Source organism: Erythrolamprus reginae, chromosome Z (genome assembly GCF_031021105.1).
Source record: "Erythrolamprus reginae isolate rEryReg1 chromosome Z, rEryReg1.hap1, whole genome shotgun sequence".
Taxonomy (NCBI): domain Eukaryota; kingdom Metazoa; phylum Chordata; class Lepidosauria; order Squamata; family Dipsadidae; genus Erythrolamprus; species Erythrolamprus reginae.
In genome coordinates this window covers 118,799,721-118,820,532 of record NC_091963.1, presented here as the reverse complement: position 1 = coordinate 118,820,532, position 20,812 = coordinate 118,799,721, and the positions used below count along the sequence as shown (strand labels likewise).

Below are 20,812 nucleotides of genomic sequence, written 5' to 3'. Positions count from 1 at the left end.
TCCATAAATCTGCACTACTCTTCCTTGGGTTTCATCAGGCCAAACTGGATGAGAATCAGAAAAGTCAGCAAAATACACACCATCAATTTCACTGAGTGGGATCTGTCCAAAGATTTGCAAGTAGGGTCTGTAGAAAACCCGTCGAAATATCCAAGGGATTCTTCGATCGTGGGGGAGAAGCATACCCTCTGTCGTGACCCCATAGGCTACCAGCCATACCCCAAGGAAGAAGAGAAAGAAAAATACGTCCTTCATCTAGGAAGAGTAGAAGGAGAGAACAAAGGAGATTATGCCACCCATCTCCCCTAGAGACAATTTTAGGTTACTTCCAATCAAATAAAAGCAACAAGATAAAACATTAAAACAGGCATATCCAAGTTGTAGCATGACAAAATCATAAATTTTTAACATTATTATGTGATTTCTAATCATATTTACTATGTTATTGTTGTTAAATTTATTCATTAATTCATTAATTAATTCATTCATTCGATTTTTATGCCGCCCTTCTCCTTAGACTCAGGGCGGCTTACAACATGTTAGCAATAGCACTTTTTAACAGAGCTAGGCTATTGCCCCCACAATCCGGGTCCTCATTTTACCCACCTCGGAAGGATGGAAGGCTGAGTCAACCTTGAGCCGGTGATGAGATTTGAACCGCTGACCTTCAGATCTACAGTCAGCTTCAGTGGCCTGCAGTACAGCACTCTACCTGCTGTGCCACCCGGGCTCTTTTATTTGCTGCCTATTTTACCATGGACTATTCTAGGCAGATCACAACCATAAAAAACCCCCCAAGAAATAAAAAAAGAAATTTAAACAATGCAAAAATAAAATAATAGATCAATAAAAAATAAAAATTATATATTTTGCGTGCAGCCTAAGCCTCTTCACTCAACGTGGCTTAGGCAAGCCAAACGTTTGGACGTGCATGCATTAAAACATGAAAATAAATAAATGTTAACATTGACTTAAAAATTAACAAAGGTGGCCTGGAAGAGAGCAAGATGCATGAGGGAAGGAGGTGGGTCTTCTTATCTGTCTGTTAATCACCTCCATTGTGAATGCTTCCCAGAGCCAGGTTTTCAGGCCTTTTTGGAAAGCCAATATGCTGAGGGCAGATCCTATTGAAGGGTGGAGGAGGACATGATGTTTCAGAAGGCAGAAATTATGCCAAGGTAGATCCTTCTGGACCCAGCCATCCAGAATTCCTTGACAGCCCACAACCTGCCCCTTCTGTCAGCATAAGTGGGCCAATTAATTGCCACGTTGAAAGACAATTTGCTCTCCTGTGTTAAATCCAATAGCCTCTGCATCATCTCTATTTCATTTGCACTTGGCTTAGATTTCGTTGGACAGTGTCCATTCATTCTTAAGCTAAACAAGCAACCCTCCAGCCCCTTCAACAATCCTCTTTCTGCGTATTATTCCATGTGCATCAAAAAATGCACCTTCTCACCATCCTGCCAACGATAATCATCTTGGGCCCCAACTGTTTATTGACTGCAAAGATGTGGATGAGACGAAGGGTGAAGATCATGAAATCCAGGCACAGGATGGTGCGTCCTGTTTCATAGGACGAAGGAAACAGCCTGCGATGTAGACAGTGGAATAAAGAGAAAAGAAAGATCACCGATTCTAAACTGTACAAGCCATTCCTTTTTAACTCCAGCGGTATTGGTCGCTAACCTCACCAGCTCATTCAAAAACTTCAGAGTAAATGATACAATACAGAAGAGCTCTTACCTGCACACTAGCCCTACCATGAAGAGTAGCAGGGCCGTGATATCAAACTGGTTCCATGTGTCCAGGAAGTACCGTCGTACTCTCTGCAACAAAGGGCGGGAGCCCATAAAACATCCTTGGCGCACCTCTTCACAGACTAACGTGAAGACCCAAATATACAGAGCTATCTCAGTGCCAGATGGACCTTTGGGAGGCGGAGGGTCAAAATCCAGCAGCAGAACGTAGGAGAAGAGCAAGAGCAAGAGCAAGTACATCACCACATTGCCCAGGAATGCTGTCACAGGGGCTACCCAGAACTGATGCCACCGTCGTAACCAGAGTTGTCGAACAGAAAGAGGGGAGGGAGGTCCCAAACTTCTGAGTCAAGATATGAAGAGAGAGAAATGTTTGAGTTCCACCGATAAATTGACTCTATTAACTAATTAATTAACCTATCTCATCTTTGACCATTCTAAATGGAAATAATATCGACCTACAAAACAATTCCAAAACCGACTAGCATAAAATTTAATTTGAGAACGATTTTTATATCATATTTCTCTTTATTCGTCTTTAAACCTAATAGAAATACTTACTCCCACCATAACATTCTAATACAACTACTTACTAATTCCTATAGCAAATTTCTATACTTTCTTACATAACTATATATTTACTATACCTTACATATACACCCGCTATCTTATTACCATACTATGTCGTATCACCTGAAAACGTCTGCGTCACACGCAGATTTACCTCTCCCACCATTCCTTACCCGCTTCTTTTCTACTTAAATCTCAACTTTCCCTAATTACTTCGTTTGACTATTAAAACTTCCTCCGTCTTTAATTATATTTTCATTTTCTGTTTTTCTTTTTTGATAAGTCACTCTTATTTACCTCTTATTAACTAATATATATATATGTACTTGAATCTAAATATCACGAATTATACAGTATATAGAACATTAAGATATATACGTTAATGACAGTGACAACTTATATTTGTATAGTTTAAGAAATATAACATTGAGATGTAAATGTTTATGTATTACTATGCAACAATTTTATTATGCTCCTATATCCTTTTGATTTTGTACCCCCCCTTCCTTCTTATCCTTTTCCTTTTTGTTATCTTTTATAATTTAATAAATAAATTTTATTAAAAAAATAAAAATAATAATTCATTAATTCATTAAATAAAATATACTGCTCAAAAAAAAATTAAAGGGAACACTCAAATAATACACCCTAGATCTGAATGAATGAAATATTCTCATTGAATACTTTATTCTGTACAAGGTTGAATGTGCACAACAGCATGTGAAATTGATTGCCAATCAGTGTTACTTCCTAAGTGGACAGTTTCATTTCACAGAAGTTTGAATTACTTGGAGTTATATCATGTTGTTTAAGTGTCCCCCCCCCTTTTTTTTTTGAGCAGTGTATATTGGCATATGAATTTATGAGCAACTTCAAAATGTCTCTTCTGAAAAGAGGCAATTTAAATAAATAAGTGCTTAAAAATAATAATCTTTAAGCTTCCACCAATTCCTAGGCAGTGGGGAATGCTAGAAGCTCTAGTTCAGCTAAATTTCGAGGACTACAGTTTCCATTCCTTGGTTTTTACATTACTTTTTGACAAAAGAGGGGAAAACCTAGAATACAACAGATTTAAACTTAATATTAACCGCTACAAACTTGACTGTAAAAAATATGACTTCAGTAACCGAGTTGTCGAAGCGTGGAACTCATTACCGGACTCCATAGTGTCATCCCCAAACCCCCAACACTTTACCCTTAGATTATCTACGGTTGACCTATCCAGATTCCTAAGAGGTCAGTAAGGGGCGAGTACAAGTCCACTAGAGTGTCTTCCGTCCCCTGTCCTATTGCTCTCCTATATCTCCTATACCCTTCCTCTATTCCTATATCTCTTCTTCTGTTCTTTCATTGATATGTTCTATTACTATACCTTCTTTTCTATTATTTCTTAGATATATTTTACTATGAGTATCTCCTCTATAACGTTCATCATGTATTTTACTATGTGTATATAGATATATACCCACTAAAACCCTCATTGTGTATTGGACAAAATAAATAAATAAATAAATATTCTGAAGAGATCCAGGCCACCCATCAGTTCCACTGCATCAACACTCTTCATTTATGATAGCCCATACTTCCATCCTCCCACAGGCCCATGTTCCCAAGATCATGACCATTCCCTTACTCAGACAACATGTCTCCGATGGTACTTTTCACATCTGTATCAAGACTGTCCATTTCAAACTGTTCCAAGGAATCCAGCCGCAGATCATCATCCATGCTCCTATTAAAGATCACATTACAGATCAGAATGACCACCTGACCACATTTTAAATGCTTATCCTAAAATTTACCCATGCAATTTAATGATAGAAATTAAATTTACTGCTAGAAATTCCAGGGACACTGACTTAAAATTTTAATGCATTTGTTCCACTTGTTCTGGTAGGTGGATTAATTGTCCTCTGGCAGGTCAATTGCAGGTTTTGAAATGTCTGCTCAAAAGAGAATGGTTACCTTGAAGCTAAGGAAAATATATTTATTCACGCTCTTGTTAATAGAAAGAAACACTCAGTACTTTTGATATTCAGGAATTGCAGTTACTAAATACAGTGTTCCCTCAATTTTTGCGGGGAATGCGTTCCGAGACCACCCGCGAAAGTTGAATTTCCACAAAGTAGAGATGCGGAAGTAAATACACCATTTTTGGCTATGGACAGTATCACAAGCCTTCCCTTAACATTTTAAACCCCTAAATCAGTGTTTTTCAACCAGTGTGCCGTGGCACACTAGTGTGCCACGAGACATGGTCAGGTGTGCCACGAAGCTCAGAGAGAGAAAGAAAGCAAGAGAGAGAGAAAGAAAGAGAAAGAAAGAAAGCAAGAGAGAGAAAGAGCGAGTGAGCGAGAAAGAGAACAAGAGAGAGAGAGAGAAAGCAAGAGAGAGAGAGAAAGAGAACAAGAGAAAGAAAGCAAGAGAGAGAGAGAGAAAGAGAGGGAGGGAAGGAGAGAGAGAGAAAGACATAGAGGGAGGTAAGGAGGGAGAGAAAGAGAGCAAAAAAGAGAGGAAGGAAGGAAGAGAAAGAAAGAGGGATGGAGAGAGAGAAGGAAAGAGGAAGGAAGGGGGAGAGAGAGAATTTTTTTGTCCAAACTTTTTTTAGCCCCCCCCCCCCCCCCGCCTCGCTCAATGTGCCCCAGGGTTTTGTAAATGTAAAAAATGTGTCGCGGCTCAAAAAAGGTTGAAAATCACTGCCCTAAATTACCATTTCCCATTCCCTTAACAACCATTTACTCACCATTATTACTGGTATTCATCATTGAATAAGACACTTAGTGATCCTGCTATTTATAAACATAATTATTTATTAATAATAATTTTTTTTTTGTTATTTATTTGCAAAATTTATTAGTTTGGCGATGACATATGACATCATTGGGTGGGAAAAACCGTGGTATAGGAAAAAAAACGTGAAGTATTTTTTAATTAATATTTTTTGAAAAACCGTGGTATAGGCTATTCGTGAAGTTCGAACCCGCGAAAATTGAGGGAACATTGTAACTACAATAACTACACTGTAGGCTATCAGCAATGCACAGCTCCCTTCTCTCTGCCACAATATTAAGTGTAAATCAAACTATACCCAGTAGCACTCACCTGTATTTAATGAGGTTAGTGAAGATGAGAGGGGGACAAAAAAATGTGAGAAGTAACTTCCATACAGAGGTACTTCGATCCATTTCTCCCCACCAGTTCTGGGTAAGCAGGGACTATTAGAAAAACACAAGAGAAAGTCAGCACTTAAAAATACAGAGATGAGCCATGATGCCAGCTAGCACGTATGTAATTCAATAATTAACTCAAGAAGGTGCTTATTAATATTTGTACTAGTTGGTTTCTCCCACAGTCAAGGCTTGTCAATTGAGAGAAAGGCAAGGTCAATAAAACTGAAAAAGAGGTGTTTTGTATGCCTGTTATAGTATTTTGAATAAGGGCCTTCAAAGTAGTGCAGTGGTCTACTATGCTTTGTCCTCTTGAAAATTCTGCTTGACCTGAAGAAACAGTTTTATTTCTCCTTCCTAATTTCCTGTTTTAGAAAATGTCTAACATAGAGCTTAGAAGAAATGTACAGCAGATTAATTGGGTGGTATATAGTAGGTTCCTGTTAGATGCCCTTTTAAAAGATTGGGTATGTTATGCCTTGTTTCCAGTTGGGAGATTCAAGACGTATTATCTATTTCTTAGAAGGGTCTAAGTCAGGATCGGGATCCTCCAGGAATCATTTGTCTTCTCTGTCACTAGAAGAATCCTCCTCCCAAGGAGTTTTTTCAAGGTTGAAATTAGCAGCGGAAACTCAGATTTTGAGACACCACCTGGCCATCTGGAAATAAGCTTAATTCGGAGGAGACAGTTGCTAGCTCAGTATGTGGGTAGCTATAAATGGAGGAAAAATATTTGTCCAACTTTGGACTAGATAGCTACATGAACATGGTGCTGTGTGTAGAAGTATCATTGGCCCCAATTTCCAAAATTTCCTCTCATTTTTAAGCTAAGGCCAAGTTCTCTCTACTGACCCTATGGTATGCTTTTATAATTTTATTATTTAATGCTTTGTTGCTATGTTATTCTATTTTATGATGTTCTATATTATATGACCTCTGGTTACTATGATTTTATTTGCTTACATTCCATAATCCTTACATTCCATTATCCTCCAACATTATTAGCACTCCACGTAGTGCTTAACAATATTTGTGCCCTGCAGTTTATAAATCTAAGCATCCAAATCTAAGGACACCCAACTCATAGTCATAAGTGCGAAGTAGGTCGATCCTAAGGCTGCAGCTTCTTCAAACAGCTGGTAGAATAAATCCAGGATTCACAGTATTGCAGAACTGGAAAAACCTCTCAACAGTGATTTAGTTTATTGCTACAACATAGTCAAATATTATAGCATACATAATACTGTAACTACCCCATCCAATTTTGATTTAAAAACCTCTGATGGGAAAAAAACCTCTTCATTGCCTGAGGTAGCTTGTTTTACGTGTGCCACCAGATTATTTTAATGTTCAACTGTTATCTTTTTTCCATATTGTGAAATTGCTGGAATTGTTTTCTTCATATGTTGCCTGAATGGCCATCATCCTGTACGCCAATGGTCCCCAAATTTTCAGTCCATTGCCCCTTGGTGCTACAAACTCATCCGCAGTGTCCCCACCCTCTTCAGGTGGGCATGGCTTGGTGGTTGGGTGACCAGATGGGTGTGGCCAACTTCTAAAATGTGGTGAAACTCACTTAACAACGCTCTCGCTTAGCAACCAAAGTTTTGGGCTCAGTTGTGGTCATAAGTCTTTCTTTCTTTCTTTCTTTCTTTCTGTCTTCCTTCCTTCCTTCCTTTCTTTCTTTCTTTCCTTCCTTCCTTCCTTCCTTTTTTCTTTTTCTGTCTTCCTTTCTACAATCTTTCTTTTTTTCTTCCTTTCTCCCTGCCTTTCCTACTGACCCAATGTGTTTTTCTGCCTTTCATGGTGTCTTTTAGCACCCATCCTGCCACCCCCTTTTCATTTAGCGCCCCCCTAAGTCATCCCATCTCTCCCTAGGGAGCGGTACTGCCCACTTTTGGAACCACTGTCATACGTGATATTCCTTCAAATATTTGAGAACAATCCTGCCAGGCTCCAAACATCTATCTATATTCTAGCCTAATTTTAATTAAAATCTATTTCTCAGGCATTGATTTTATCCTCTTTGCTGCCTTCATCTGGGCCAGCGGTAGGCAAAGTTGGCTCTTCTATGACTTGTGGACTTCAACACCCAGAATTCCTGAACCAATCATGCTGGCTCAGGAATTCTGGGAGTTGGAGTCCACATATCATAGAAGAGCCAACTTTGCCTACCCCTGATCTGGCCAATCCAAGTCTCAAATACATATTTATTTATTTATTAGATTTGTACGCCGCAATTTTCCCTTAATGACTGCCCTGTTTAGTGACTTTTTTGTTATGAGAGTGCTGAAAAAGTAATTTTGTGACCAATTTTTTAATTTATAGCCACCTCTTTGTCCCTGCAATGACATGATCAAGATTTGGACACTTTGCAATCAGTACGTGTTTATGACCATCACATTGACCCATGGTTACGTTATTGTCATTTGCTTACAGCTGGTTTCCAACAAGCAGAGTCAACAGAGAAGCGGAGAGTAAACATGTCAATCATATGATGTCTCACTTAAACAACCCATGGTGACTCATAATGACCACGGTAGAACTGTAAGTTTGTTATAGTCACATGGTATCTCATTTACAAACTTGTCACTTAGCAATGAAGTGGCCAGGCCCAATTGCGGTTATTATGTATTATGTAAGGAAAGCTACAGTGCCTTCGCTCCTGTAATTGCTAGCCTGAAGTTTTAAGTTGTATAATATTTTGCTTGGTTTTCTAAAGAGATTACTTCCCTAGTCTTATATATCATTTTTATTCCATGAAAGCTCCATCCCAATTTCTAATGAACACAATTATGTGAACACAATTGTGTTCTAATGAACACAATTATCCTACTATTATGCTATTTGGGATAGGAACCAGAGGTGGGTCCCTACGTGTGCGCCACTCCACTGGTGGCTCGCCGATTGTGCAAAATGACCTCTTTATACCGCCAGGCTTGGGGCCATGAGAGCCTAGCCCTCTGACCAATGAATGTTTTAGTATGTTTTGTTGAATGAATGATGATGAATGCTTTTAAATTATATTGGAGGTTTTTTAAAGTCTTTTAAATCATATTAATTAGATTTTTTTAGATGTATTGCTATGTTTTTTTGATATGCGGTGAGCCGCCCCGAGTCCTCGGAGAAGGGCGGCATACAAATCAAATCAAAGCAAATCAAATCAAATGAATGAATGAATGAATAAATAAATAAATAAATAAATAAATTTGGGCACGATGGCTCAGGTGCCATCTTTGCCAGTCTGTGCATGGCGCCATCTTTTCCCCTAATTTTCAGCATGTTTCTTGCTCTTTGAGCATGCACAGAAGGAAAATAATCCCTCTGCACATGCATGAAAGCAAGCGTAGCACATGCGCATGAAACATTGCAATGAGCATGCAATGCAGCAGTAGGAAGGTAAGAGGAACCCACCCCTAATAGGAACCTATGATCCTCTGCAAGCCTTTTGCACCATTAATTATTCACCAATGTCTGAAGGGTCATAATTCCCTTCTGAACACACTCTTTAAGAGGTCCAAAGGGACATAACGCATATTCATCCTTAAATACCAAGCACATTCAGAACCTACAGTAGCTCAGTGAATCTCTGCGTGGCCATACCTGCACACCATCCTGTGCAAAAAAGAGGCGGGCATCAGCCTGGTGAGCCAGATGGAGGATAGTGGCTCCACCCCAGAGGTGGGAACAGCACACCAGTAGCTTGTAGGCCCGTGGCTCACTATTACGGTAGCATTCACTGAATACTCCTGGAATTGTAGAATTAAGAGGGAGGAGAGAGATATTTAAGCATAAAACAGTAAAGGAATTAAAAACATTTGCACATTTCACAACTCTCCTTAATTTAAGGAACCACTATGCAGCAAGATTAATATTATGGTAATACCAAATCATCAGCCTGCCAAGACTTAACAATTCATGTCCACATTAACTGCCAATAATTCTGAGCTATCTTTGGATCTTTCCGATTTTTATACTGATATTCATTTGTTAAAATCTATACTTTTGCTATTTAGAGCTCAGAGAGAAGATCAAAAACAGAGGTTATTCCTAAATATGTCAATAATCGATTGTCCTTTGTACTTACTAAAATGTTCTGTATGCTAACAACAACTGTTTGAGTTTTCCAGTTCATAAAAATGATATAAAATCATAGTTTCACAATACTCCAACACACATATTTCTATATATTTGCCAACATTTGCTCGCAACCAGCTGAGAAACTTAGAAATGAAGGCAATGAAAATATAATTATAAAAATAACAAATATTCCTGGATGTGGCAGCTCCATGATAATGTAGTAATTCTCTTAAACTCAAAAACTACTGTCAAGTAGACAATTTGACACCAAAGTTTCATTCAAAAATCTGTACGAGTAACTTTTCATTAAAGTTTTCCCAAGTACGGTAACTACAAACATGATATCAAAACCTTCACATACATGTCCTTTCAAGTGGTGAAATAAGCAAATAAATCAGTTATAAAAATGCTACACTTTCTCTCCTTTCTGAAAAAATGAATTGCTAAAGCTAAGTCAGGATGTGGAAGGTTATGGTAAGAAATTGCTCCTATGGAAAACATGCATTTGTTAGGGTGCCTATACTGTATATTGCAAAAGGTTTTTGGTTTTTTTTTACAGTAAACATGATAGGGGGCCAAGAAACACTGGATTTGAGATGGAGCAGCTTGGACATTTTTCTACCAGTCAGAAAATAGGGACTTCGATTGGTGGACTAGAAAAGAAGCTTGTAGTGTGAAAACTACTTCTCACTATTTCCAAAATTTATCCATTTACATCACTTTTACAAATTGGTGGAAACTATCAATGCAAAATTTAATCATTGGAAACTAGCCAGTAAATCTATATTTGAATAATAAGGCATTTAAAATCAATTTCAACTACGGTAAATGCCTATCACTGAGTTTCTCCATAAAGTCTTTCATTTCATGAGCATTACAACCTATTCTTTTCTCCTTCTCTTTCCTCTTCCTATATTCCCCTGTATGAAGAATGGCATGTTGTATTATGCCAATAATCCCTTCCACTGACACAGATTCCATCCTATTATGCCTTTTGGGTGGTCTGGAAATCAGTTCTCATACTATCCATGCCTGTTGTTACAATAGGAGGGGTGGGCTCTAACTTGCCTTTCTACCAGTGTGCTTCCTCCTTTGCTGCAAGACCGCATGTGCGTGTGCAGTGCCCCCCCCAAAAAATCCCCCCCAAAAGTCAAAACCAAAACGATGCATGCGCATTGCCAGAAATTTGGCTTCTGTGCATACGCAAAAGAAAAAAAATGGGGAAAATTTCAAAGTAAGTAAATAAAGATGGAGGCGTCCATGAACCGGCACCGACAGAACCGGTTCTGTGATGTCATCGTGACATCACCAGCGGCTTGCTACCGCTTCGCGTGAAACAGTCTTAACCAGGAGTAAGCTACCTCTGACAATAGCTCAGTATATCTAGACGGTTGTTCCAAACTAGCGTTTGTCAAACTCAGAAATTTTAAGGTATGTGGAATTCAGCTGAATGTTCGAAGTTTAAATCCAAACACCTTATTTTATTTATTTATTTATTTATTTGTTTGTTTGTTTTGTCAAGTACATATTGGAGATATGTAAATATATTATTATTATTATTATTATTATTATTATTATTATTATTTATTAGATTTGTATGCCGCCCCTCTCCGTAGACTCGGTGTGGCATACAAATCTTATAAATAATAATAATATATAATAATATTCATATACATGGTACTAGTAACAAGAAAAAAAATAAGAAGAAACATTAGAAATAATAATATTCATATGCTTGGTACTAGTAAAAAATAAAAGAAACATTAGGACAGGGGAGGGAAGACACCCTGGTGCACTTATGCACACACCTTACTGACCTCTTAGGAATCAGGTGAGGTCAACACTGGATAGTCTAAGGGTAAAGCTACTAAACTTCAGTTATATCGAAAATCAGCCCCTTTCTCTTAAGCAGTCATTTCTCCTGTCACCCCGCCTTTCCCCATCACTCACCTATGGCCAGGTTTTCAAAGTGCATTGCTAAATCCTTCATGGCTGCCACTTCCTCTGTCTCTGTCTCCAGATGTGAAAGTTCCCGCAGTATTTTTGCTGCTGCCAATGCCCCAGCCACTGCATCAGGTGCCTGCAGTTGAAAGAAAAAGACAATTACTGGAGATGTTGGAAGATTTGCATGCATTTGTAACCCATTGGTGTGATATCACCTTTGATACAAAACAAATGGCACATGTTCCAACATATCTTCTTGCCATATATTTATTTTTCTAACTATGTTTACAGAAAATATTTTGGGCAGTTGTGACATCCCTGCACTGTGTAACACTGTTATTTTCAAAGCTATGGTGCATGTAAAATATTTTTTAGAAGAAATGCACAGTAACTACCTGTAGAAACAAAAATAAGCAAGTAAAAATATAATCTACACTGTGAAGCTGACCAAGTTTTCAGAAATTGAGTAATATTAGGTTTCATTTAATGATGACTAAAGAATTATCAAAGTAGCAAAGAAACAGTTGGAGAGACTTGTCCCCAATCTTTTCTTTCTTTGGGAACTTTTATGTCTGTAAAATAAACTGCAATAAATGCTGAGAAAAAAAATGATTATTTGAGTTTGTCTATACTGTGGTGCCTTTACCTACAAACGCCTCTACTTATGACCTTTTCTAGATAAGAACCAAGTATTCAAGATTTTTTTGTCTCTTCTCAAGAACCATTTTTTACATACAAACTTGAGGCTCTGAAACTAACTGGAAAAGGCAGGGAAAGCCTCTGTGGGGCCTCTCTAGGAATATCCTGGGAGGAAACAGGGCCGGAAAAGGCAGGGAAAGCCTCTGTGGGGCCTCTCTAGGAATATCCTGGGAGGAAACAGGGCCGGAAAAGGCAGGGAAAGCCTCTGTGGGGCCTCTCTAGGAATATCCTGGGAGGAAACAGGGCCGGAAAAGGCAGGGAGAAGCCTCTGTGGGGCCTCTCTAGGAATATCCTGGGAGGAAACAGGGCCGGAAAAGGCAGGGAAAGCCTCTGTGGGGCCTCTCTAGGAATATCCTGGGAGGAAACAGGGCCGGAAAAGGCAGGGAGAAGCCTCTGTGGGGCCTCTCTAGGAATATCCTGGGTAGAAACAGGGCCTCCACCTTCCCTGTGGTTTCCCCAGTTGCACACATTATTTGCTTTTACATTGATTCCTATGGGAAAAATTGCTTCTTCTTTCAAACTTTTCTACTTAAGAACCTGGTCACGGAACGAATTAAGTCCGTAAATAGAGGTACCATGTAATTGCAGACAGGAAACAGGATAAAAATAAAGAGCCAAATACACCTGCAACAGAACTATCCCACTGCTGTTATTATTAGTCACCAAATCATATTCTTCTTTTAGCATTTTCTATTCTTTTGACAATTACAAGGTGTTTTTGTTTTATTTGCACTTGCTTATTGAGCAGCAACTTCGCTTTGGTAAAATATCACTACTGCAAAACCTCGTACATCCTTCTCTGCAACATTTCTGTTGCACAGCATAGACATAGAAGCATAGACAATATTGACATAGAAAATAATTCCTTGACTTTCATTCTAAGCATCGTCTTCTGCTTTCTCCCCATCCCATCCACTCTGCTCCCAAGACAGCAATTAGATGAGATCCACAGAGTCATAATTAAAGCAGACACATTTTTAAAGTTAAGAGCAGCCCAATTAATTCACTAGTGAACAGGCTTTTTTTCTCTTTTCCTCTGTACCGTTCCAGGGTTTGATTTACTCCTCCACCCTCTGACTACTACTTGATGATGGAACTACATGAACTCTTTTTAAAAAGAGAGAGAGGGAAAAAGGAAGGGATGGAGGAAGATAATTAGGGATGTTTTCCTGAATTGGTTTCACTCATCTACACATCAGTGTCATGCTAATTTGAATCTGACAATAAAAGAAATTTGGCAAAAAATATTCTGGAGCTGTACAGTAGGGAGTTTCCCACTATTGGAAATATCTACTTGTTTTGAGGCTTCTGGATTCAACTCTCTCCCTTCTGTTGCCAAAATGTCTCATCACTAGCCATTACTATCCATTTCCAGTCATTTATTCCCATACATTGTTATTCCACCAGCACTATGACAATTGTTGGTTGGCTTGTTTCTTGGCTTTTGTTTACCGCAAAAAGCAAATATAACATGAGATGAATGACTGCCATCCCTATTTCCTTCTCGTAACATCATCCACATGTATCATTAACCAATTTGGGACAATTTAAAATGGATGTCCCAATGACATTGATGTTGTCTCATCCCTAGTCCACAAAAGAAGCAGCTTAAAGTTGTCTTAAAGTTACAGAAATAGCCAAAATTGTGGAAACCTCTTGGGAAAAGTATATAGTGTTTTTGAATAAACATCACTTTTTTAAATAGTACCATAAACTTTTATATCAATGGAAATATAATTTAATCAAAAATGTAATGAGTCCTCGGAGAGGGTTGGCACATAAATCCAATCAATCAATCAATAAACAATAACAACAAACAAACAACAACAACAACAACTTTTATGAAGGAGAAATTGGAGAGACCAGATACTTAGCTTTCATGGTAGATTCTGCCCCTAAAGCTTGCCTTATGTCTTTCAAAATGCTTATGAAGTCTTTATATATGCATATATAAATGTGTAGGTTCTTAATATACATGGGTTTAGTGTCTATGGAGATTCTCAATCATCCTGATCATGATTGTCCCAAATATGTTTTCCCAAAAGGCAACTTGACTGGACTTTCTTGATTTTCCTTGAAAATGTTTCAGTTCTCCTTTAAGAAGCTTCAGAATTAAAAATGTCCAGTTGCTTTTTAGAAAGCCATGTTTGGGATATGGATTTTGTGGGGGGGTTTTGAAGGAGCACTAGACCTGTGTCCAGTAGTCTGCATTGCACAAGAAAGCCAATTTAAATTGAAGTATGAGCTGAGTTCTGCTAGCTACGTGCTATTGCCACCAGCAAGCAAGTTCAATGGATTTTTATTACGGTACAGACCAGCAAACCAGTAAGGGAGTAAACAGATTTTCTTCTGCTTCTGCTGACAAAGGATTTCATGCAGTCAAGTATTCATTATTTTTATTACTTTAGGAAAGGATAGTCCTGTTATTTTACCTACTCTATGGCTGCTTTTGGTGTTATCATTTGCTGTTGCAATGCATTGCCATTTCTTCACAACACTAATTAAGAAAAGGGCATGTTTGATATTGATTGGCCCTTTTGCTTTACTCTTACCAAGCTCATAAATCACAAGTGCAGAACACACTTATGATGAGGAAAAGAACATTACCAGATAGATGATAAGATTAGATTAGATTAGATTAGATGTATTGGATTTATATGCCGCCCCTCTCCTCAAACTCGGGGCGGCTCACAACAAGTAAAAACAATACATAATAACAAATCCAATACCCACCAATCCAATTACAATGTTAAGCTAAAAAATTCATAAAAAACAACCCCAGAATATTAAAAAAACAAGCACACAATCAATCTAACACCAAAACAACATGGGCAAGGGGGAGATGTTTCAGTTCCCCCATGCCTGACGGCAGAGGTGGGTTTTAAGGAGTTTCCGAAAGGCAAGGAGGATGGGGGCAATCCTAATCTCAGGGGGGAGTTGGTTCCAGAGGGTTGGAGCCGCCACAGAGAAGGCTCTTCCCCTGGGTCCCGCCAGACGACATTGTTTAGTCGACGGGACCCGGAGAAGGCCAACTCTGTGGGACCGAACTGGTCGCTGGGATTCGTGTGGCAGAAGGCGGTCCCGGAGATATTCTGGTAAGAGCTTCCTGTTGTTTCATCCCTTGCTCTTTCTCCATATATATGCAACCTGCCAGATAGTTTTCTATTTAAATATGAGTTTAGCGCTCTTTTAAAATAGCGCTAAACTTTTGAAATGGATATGATGACAAGGCGGTTGAAGGGACAAGAGGAAACTGAATATTATAAAATTTGGGCCAAGCTCTATGACTGGTTGAATAGAAGAATATCTAAATAATTGAATATATTAGTCTAAGGAGAAGGGCGGCATAAAAATCAAATAAATAAATAAAATAAATATTATATAGTTATATGTGGCTAAAATATGTAAATAATAAGAAAATATAAGTATACACTTTTTTTTCTTTCTTTTCCTGTATGATTTGATTTGCATAGGTTTTCCTCTGGAGACTTCTGACAAGAACGGAGCAGCAATAGCTCCTACTTTTGTTGTACGTTTTTTAAAAAAAAGTATGTTAATGTTTTGCTTTGTTTTGAAAAAAAATAAAAAAATAAAAAAATAAAATAGTGCTAAACTCATATTCAGAAATAGGCTGATTGACAAGTTACAGGCATGGAGGGCAGTGGTGGGTTCCTCTTACCTTCCTACCAGTGCACTGCATCCACATCACAATGTCTCATGCACGCATGTCTACTAGCATGATTGTTCTTCTGCACATGCTCAGAGAGTAGAAAAATCATCAAAAATTAGGGGGAAAAGGATGCATGCACAGACTGGCAAAGACAGCACCTGAGCAGTCACACCCAAATTGTGCAATCGGTGGGCCACTACTAGACTGGCGCACTGGATCATACCAGTAGGAACCTATCTCTGATGGGGAGCCCATAATGTCTGTTAATTAGGCAATTTGAGAGTTGACCAAGCATGACATCCACAGTATAAGAGCTAAGGTGGCGCAGTGGGTAGAGTGCAGTACTGCAGGCCACTAAAGCTGACTGCTAGATCTGCAGAACAGCAGTTCAAATCTCATCACCGGCTCAAAGTTGACTCAGCCTTCCATACGAAGTGGGTAAAATGAGGACCCGGATTGTGGGGGCAATATGCTGGCTCTGTTAAAAAGTGCTATTGCTAACATGTTGTAAGCCGCCCTGAGTCTAAGGAGAAGAGCAGCATTAAAAAAAATCAAATAAATAATAAAATCTGTCTACATTCCTAATCTCACCCTGCTTTCTATTAAAGAAAGCTCACCAATTATTTTGCTTAACTTCTTTTGAATTTAAATTGGAGGGAAAGCACTGATGTGATTACTTAGACAAGTAATCAAATTCTTGATGGTTCAGCAAGCCATCGAGTTTCAATCAGGTTCTGTGGCGACAGAGGAATTCATAAGTTATATCACCCTTTCTATGCATTTGCGACATGTTTCTACAATATTCTGTAAGAGACATTGCCAAATATTATTGCTAGACTCATATCAAAATACAGACCATTTCCCAGAAGTAAATTGCCATCTCTTTTCGATTCAGCAACACTGCCCAGATAAACAGATCAGTCCATGGGTTTGGTGACAGCTCATTTTGGTATGTGGAATCTCCATTTGGTAATAATCCTTTTTTCTAGGCAGAGAAAACATCTTGATCATCATGAGAAATAAAATATTCACAGACACGCATTCTTGTCTTGGATCGATTTCATACCTTAATCAAAATTCATTATCAATATTGAAACAAAAACTTAACCCACACTTTACCCTTGGCAACATTAGACTTTTTTTTTTTTTGGTAAATATAATAGGTTTCAAACCAGGGATGGGTTCTAACTTATCTCACTGCAAATTTTCTTCCTCACAAAATCTGATATTAAGAATTTGTTTCAGCCACAGGAAACATTATGAATTGTACAGCCTTGAAGTTCTAGTTTTACTAAAGATAAGATTATAAAATAGATCTATTTTTCATTTTTAAAAATCAATACAGTGTTCCCTCGATTTTCGCGGGTTCAAACTTTGCGGAAAGTCTATACCACGGTTTTTCAAAAATATGAATTAAAAAATACTTTGTGGTTTTTCCCTATACCACGGTTTTCCCTGCCCAATGATGTCATATGTCATCGCCAAACTTTCGTCCACCTTTAATAAATATTTTTTTTAATAAAATTTAATAAATAAACATGGTGAGTAATAATCTAAATGGTTGCTAAGGGAATGGGAAATTGTAATTTAGGGGTTTAAAGTGTTAAGGGAAGGCTTGTGATACTCTTTATAGCCAAAAATAGTGTATTTACTTCCGCATCACTACTTCGCGGAAATTAGACTTTCGCGGGCAGTCTCAGAACACAATCCCCGTGAAAATTGAGGGAGCACTGTAATTATTTTAGTAAATGTTGTGCCCAGTCCGTATCCTACTCAGCTGATCACGGATTCTGAGGATTGACAGACGGGTGTGTTTTGTATACTAGGCCAGGGGTAGGCAAAGTTTGCTCTTCTATGACATGTGGACTTCAACTCCCAGAATTCCTGAGCTATCATGATTGGCTCAGGAATTCTGGGAGTTGAAGTCCACATGTCATAGAAGAGCCAACTTTGCCTACCCCTGTCCTAGGCCAATTTATTTGGCACTCAAGTACACTTCCTCAGATAGCAAGGAAGTCAGAGAGGATGTGGAGTCTGTGGCACCTCCAGAGGTGCCCATGAGTGACTCAGGAGTAGAGGAAGAACCTCTTCTCAATGCAAGAGTGTGCAGCAGTATTAGCAGGCAGAAATGGCTGAACAGGAAAAGAGCTATGTGTGAATAGCTCTATAGAACAATTAGCCACGCCTTCTGGCTATACAAGGTTTAGTCTTCTGATGAATGAATGCGGAAGTCAACTGTATAATCTGAATGATGGAATGATTGGAGTTGGATATGGAACTGTTAGAAGGAACTTCTTATAGAGATAAGAAGTTCCTTCTAATAAACTGCTTGCCAATTCCAGTGAGTCAGTGCAAAAATGCTAGCTATGGGATCAAAGAAGAAATAGTTATGCATTTGATATCTGTTCCTGGATTATAATCAGTGGACACAGAAAAGACATTACTTGCTGGTCGCTGCATTTTGAAAACTTTTCTGCTTTATCAAATATTAGAATTATCTGTTTAAAACTTGCAAACTTCGGATGTGTGTGTGGACTTATTTCTTGAAGGGCTCTTTGTGGGGTCAGAACAGTAAGTACTTGGAATAATAATGTAGCATCGTAAGTGATTTTTGAAACAACGCATGTATTTTAAAGTTCAAAGTGTTAAATGCCTCTCCAGTGCAGCCAGGATAAGCCAGCTCTTTTGGGAGCATTTTCATCCTTTTGCTGATAGAAAGAATGTTGTAGGGAGGAAACGGAAAAGATTTCTTCAAATTTGACTCTCGGGGAGCCACAAAGGCTTCTTTTCCCATTTTTTGAATTTATTTTATTTAAAATTCTGCCTTCTTTTAAAGAAAAGTAGGCTTAAAGCGGCAGCCATAAGAGAGCCATATTTATTTGGTTTAGCTCCCATTTTTCCCTCAGAGAGTCAAGCTGAGAAATGAGCAGGATGTTAACTCCACACATATTATCCTCACAACAACAAACCTGTGAGATAAGCTGGACTGAGAGAGACAACTGGTGAATTGCCACATACCTCCCAGAGACCAATAAGAGCGCATAGAGTTGGCCTCCTCCGGGTCCTATTAACGAAGCAACGCAGGTTGGCAGGACCACAGGGGAAGGCCTTCTCTGTGGCTGCCCCGACTCTATGGAACCAACTACCCACTGATATCCATACTGCTCCCACCCTACTGGCCTTCCATAAGACTTGGCTTTGCTGGCAGGCCTGGGGAGGCATGAACTAACAACTGACAGGGCCGCACTGTATGAATGGTATGTATATATGGATTATGACTGTTTTATAATTAATGGGTTTCTTTTAATACAGAGTTTTATAGTTTTTGATTATATTCAACTTCTTTTTATTGTTCTGTATCTATTTCTCTTTCTTTTTATATTATTATTGTAAGCCACCCTGAGTCCTTCTGGATCGGGCAGCATAGAAGTTGAATAAATAAATAAATTGCTGGTTGAACAGAGTCCTGGACTCTCTGTTTTCAGTCCAATATCTTAACAGCTAGATTGCCTTGGCATTCATGCTTCCCATATCTCAAAGCAACCTACTTGTCTCCATGCACTCCCTGCCCAATGGAATGTACACAGAATATTACCACTTACCCCTATCCCTCTGTGGCCAGTAGGGTATAGTCCTGCATAAAAAGGAACGCAGATATCCCCTAGCAGCTGGCACAGAACAAAAGACACCTGAGATAAATGGCAATCGGGCAAAGATCGTTCCAGCAGAAAGTCTTCAGGAGGAGTGGGTGGCTCAGAGTCTGCCTTTTGGCATCGCTCCAAAAGCTGGTGCAGCAGTGAGACCTTGGGGGACCCAGCGTACAACTGTTCCAGCTTTCCCCATGTCAGGAACTGTCCTACATCCAAGCCATTCTCCACAAAGAGGCGCACTAAGTCAGTTCGATTACCTAGCAGTGCGTCACGCATTGGGTTCGCCAGCAGGCTGGGCTGCAAGAAATGATAGAGAATAAAATGTTTATGTTTCAAGAGAGTAGATGCTTGCAACCACTTGGAGATCAAAGTGGGCACTCCATTAGCTAAAGTGTGATAAGAACAACTTGTAGGGTTATGAGTAGAACAAGTTATTCTTCCATGAATCCATGACTGCTCTCTTCCCACAGAGACGGTCTTTTCACATGGCACTTAATAGGCTTTTCCTTCAACTGTGCTGGAAGACATTATTTTGTCTCCAGGACTGAGATAAATTCAGCTAGTTCTGTTTCCGGGTACCATTCTGTCCTTCACCTTAGACGGTAACATTTGTTGATGCAGCCATGATGACCCTTGGCAACTTGTCCTTCTCAAAGTCAGTAAGACTTTTGACGAAACAAGCAACACACTTTAATCATCCTGAAAGGGTATTCTGCCTCTCAAATAAAGGTTTCGCCTTGTATGGCTATTCTCTTCATACTCTGCTTCTTCCCAGATAATTTGTGGCTAGTTTTCAATTCATCTCCTTCTTCCTTCTTACTTAATATAGCCCAGTGATGGTGAACCTATGGTATGGGTGCCACAGGTGGCACGCAGAGCCATATCTGCTGGCACGTGAGCTGGTTTTCCTGGATCAGCTCCAACGTGCATGTGTGTGCTGGCCAGCTGATTTTTGGCTTGCACAGAGGCTCTGGGAGGGTGTTTTTTGGCTACCAAAGAGCCTCCAGGGGAGTGGGGAGGGCGTTTTCACCCTTCCCCAGCTCCAGGGAAGCCTTTGGAGCCTGGGAGGAGCAAAACAGGAGCCTACTGGGCCCACCAGAAGTAGAGAAACAGGCTGTTTCCAGCCTCCAGAGGGCCTCCAGAGTGGGGGAAGTGGCTTTCGCTTTCGGCAGGCATTGAATTGTGGATATGGGCACTCGCGCATGCACAATAGTACACGCGCACACTCTTTTGGCACCAGAGGGGAAAAAAGGTTCGCCATCACTGATATAG

The 20,812-nt window shown here is 39.3% G+C and overlaps 1 protein-coding gene across 2 annotated transcripts in view; it reads right to left on the bottom strand.

The window, feature by feature from the left end:
• The window catches only part of TRPM4 (transient receptor potential cation channel subfamily M member 4), a 60,108-nt gene that overhangs the window by 15,335 nt on the left and 23,961 nt on the right, over positions 1-20,812 (bottom strand). Inside the window, exons 11-19 of one of the 2 annotated variants that reach the window (XM_070730140.1) lie at positions 19,493-19,837; positions 16,747-16,875; positions 11,528-11,657; positions 9,101-9,246; positions 5,433-5,545; positions 3,964-4,062; positions 1,747-2,103; positions 1,460-1,592; positions 81-255 (exon numbers count right to left, since the gene is read on the bottom strand). In XM_070730140.1, the coding sequence (XP_070586241.1) occupies positions 81-255; positions 1,460-1,592; positions 1,747-2,103; positions 3,964-4,062; positions 5,433-5,545; positions 9,101-9,246; positions 11,528-11,657; positions 16,747-16,875; positions 19,493-19,837 (1,627 nt within the window). The remainder of the gene's footprint in view (positions 1-80; positions 256-1,459; positions 1,593-1,746; positions 2,104-3,963; positions 4,063-5,432; positions 5,546-9,100; positions 9,247-11,527; positions 11,658-16,746; positions 16,876-19,492; positions 19,838-20,812) is intronic. The other variant, XM_070730141.1, reaches the window with a different exon arrangement.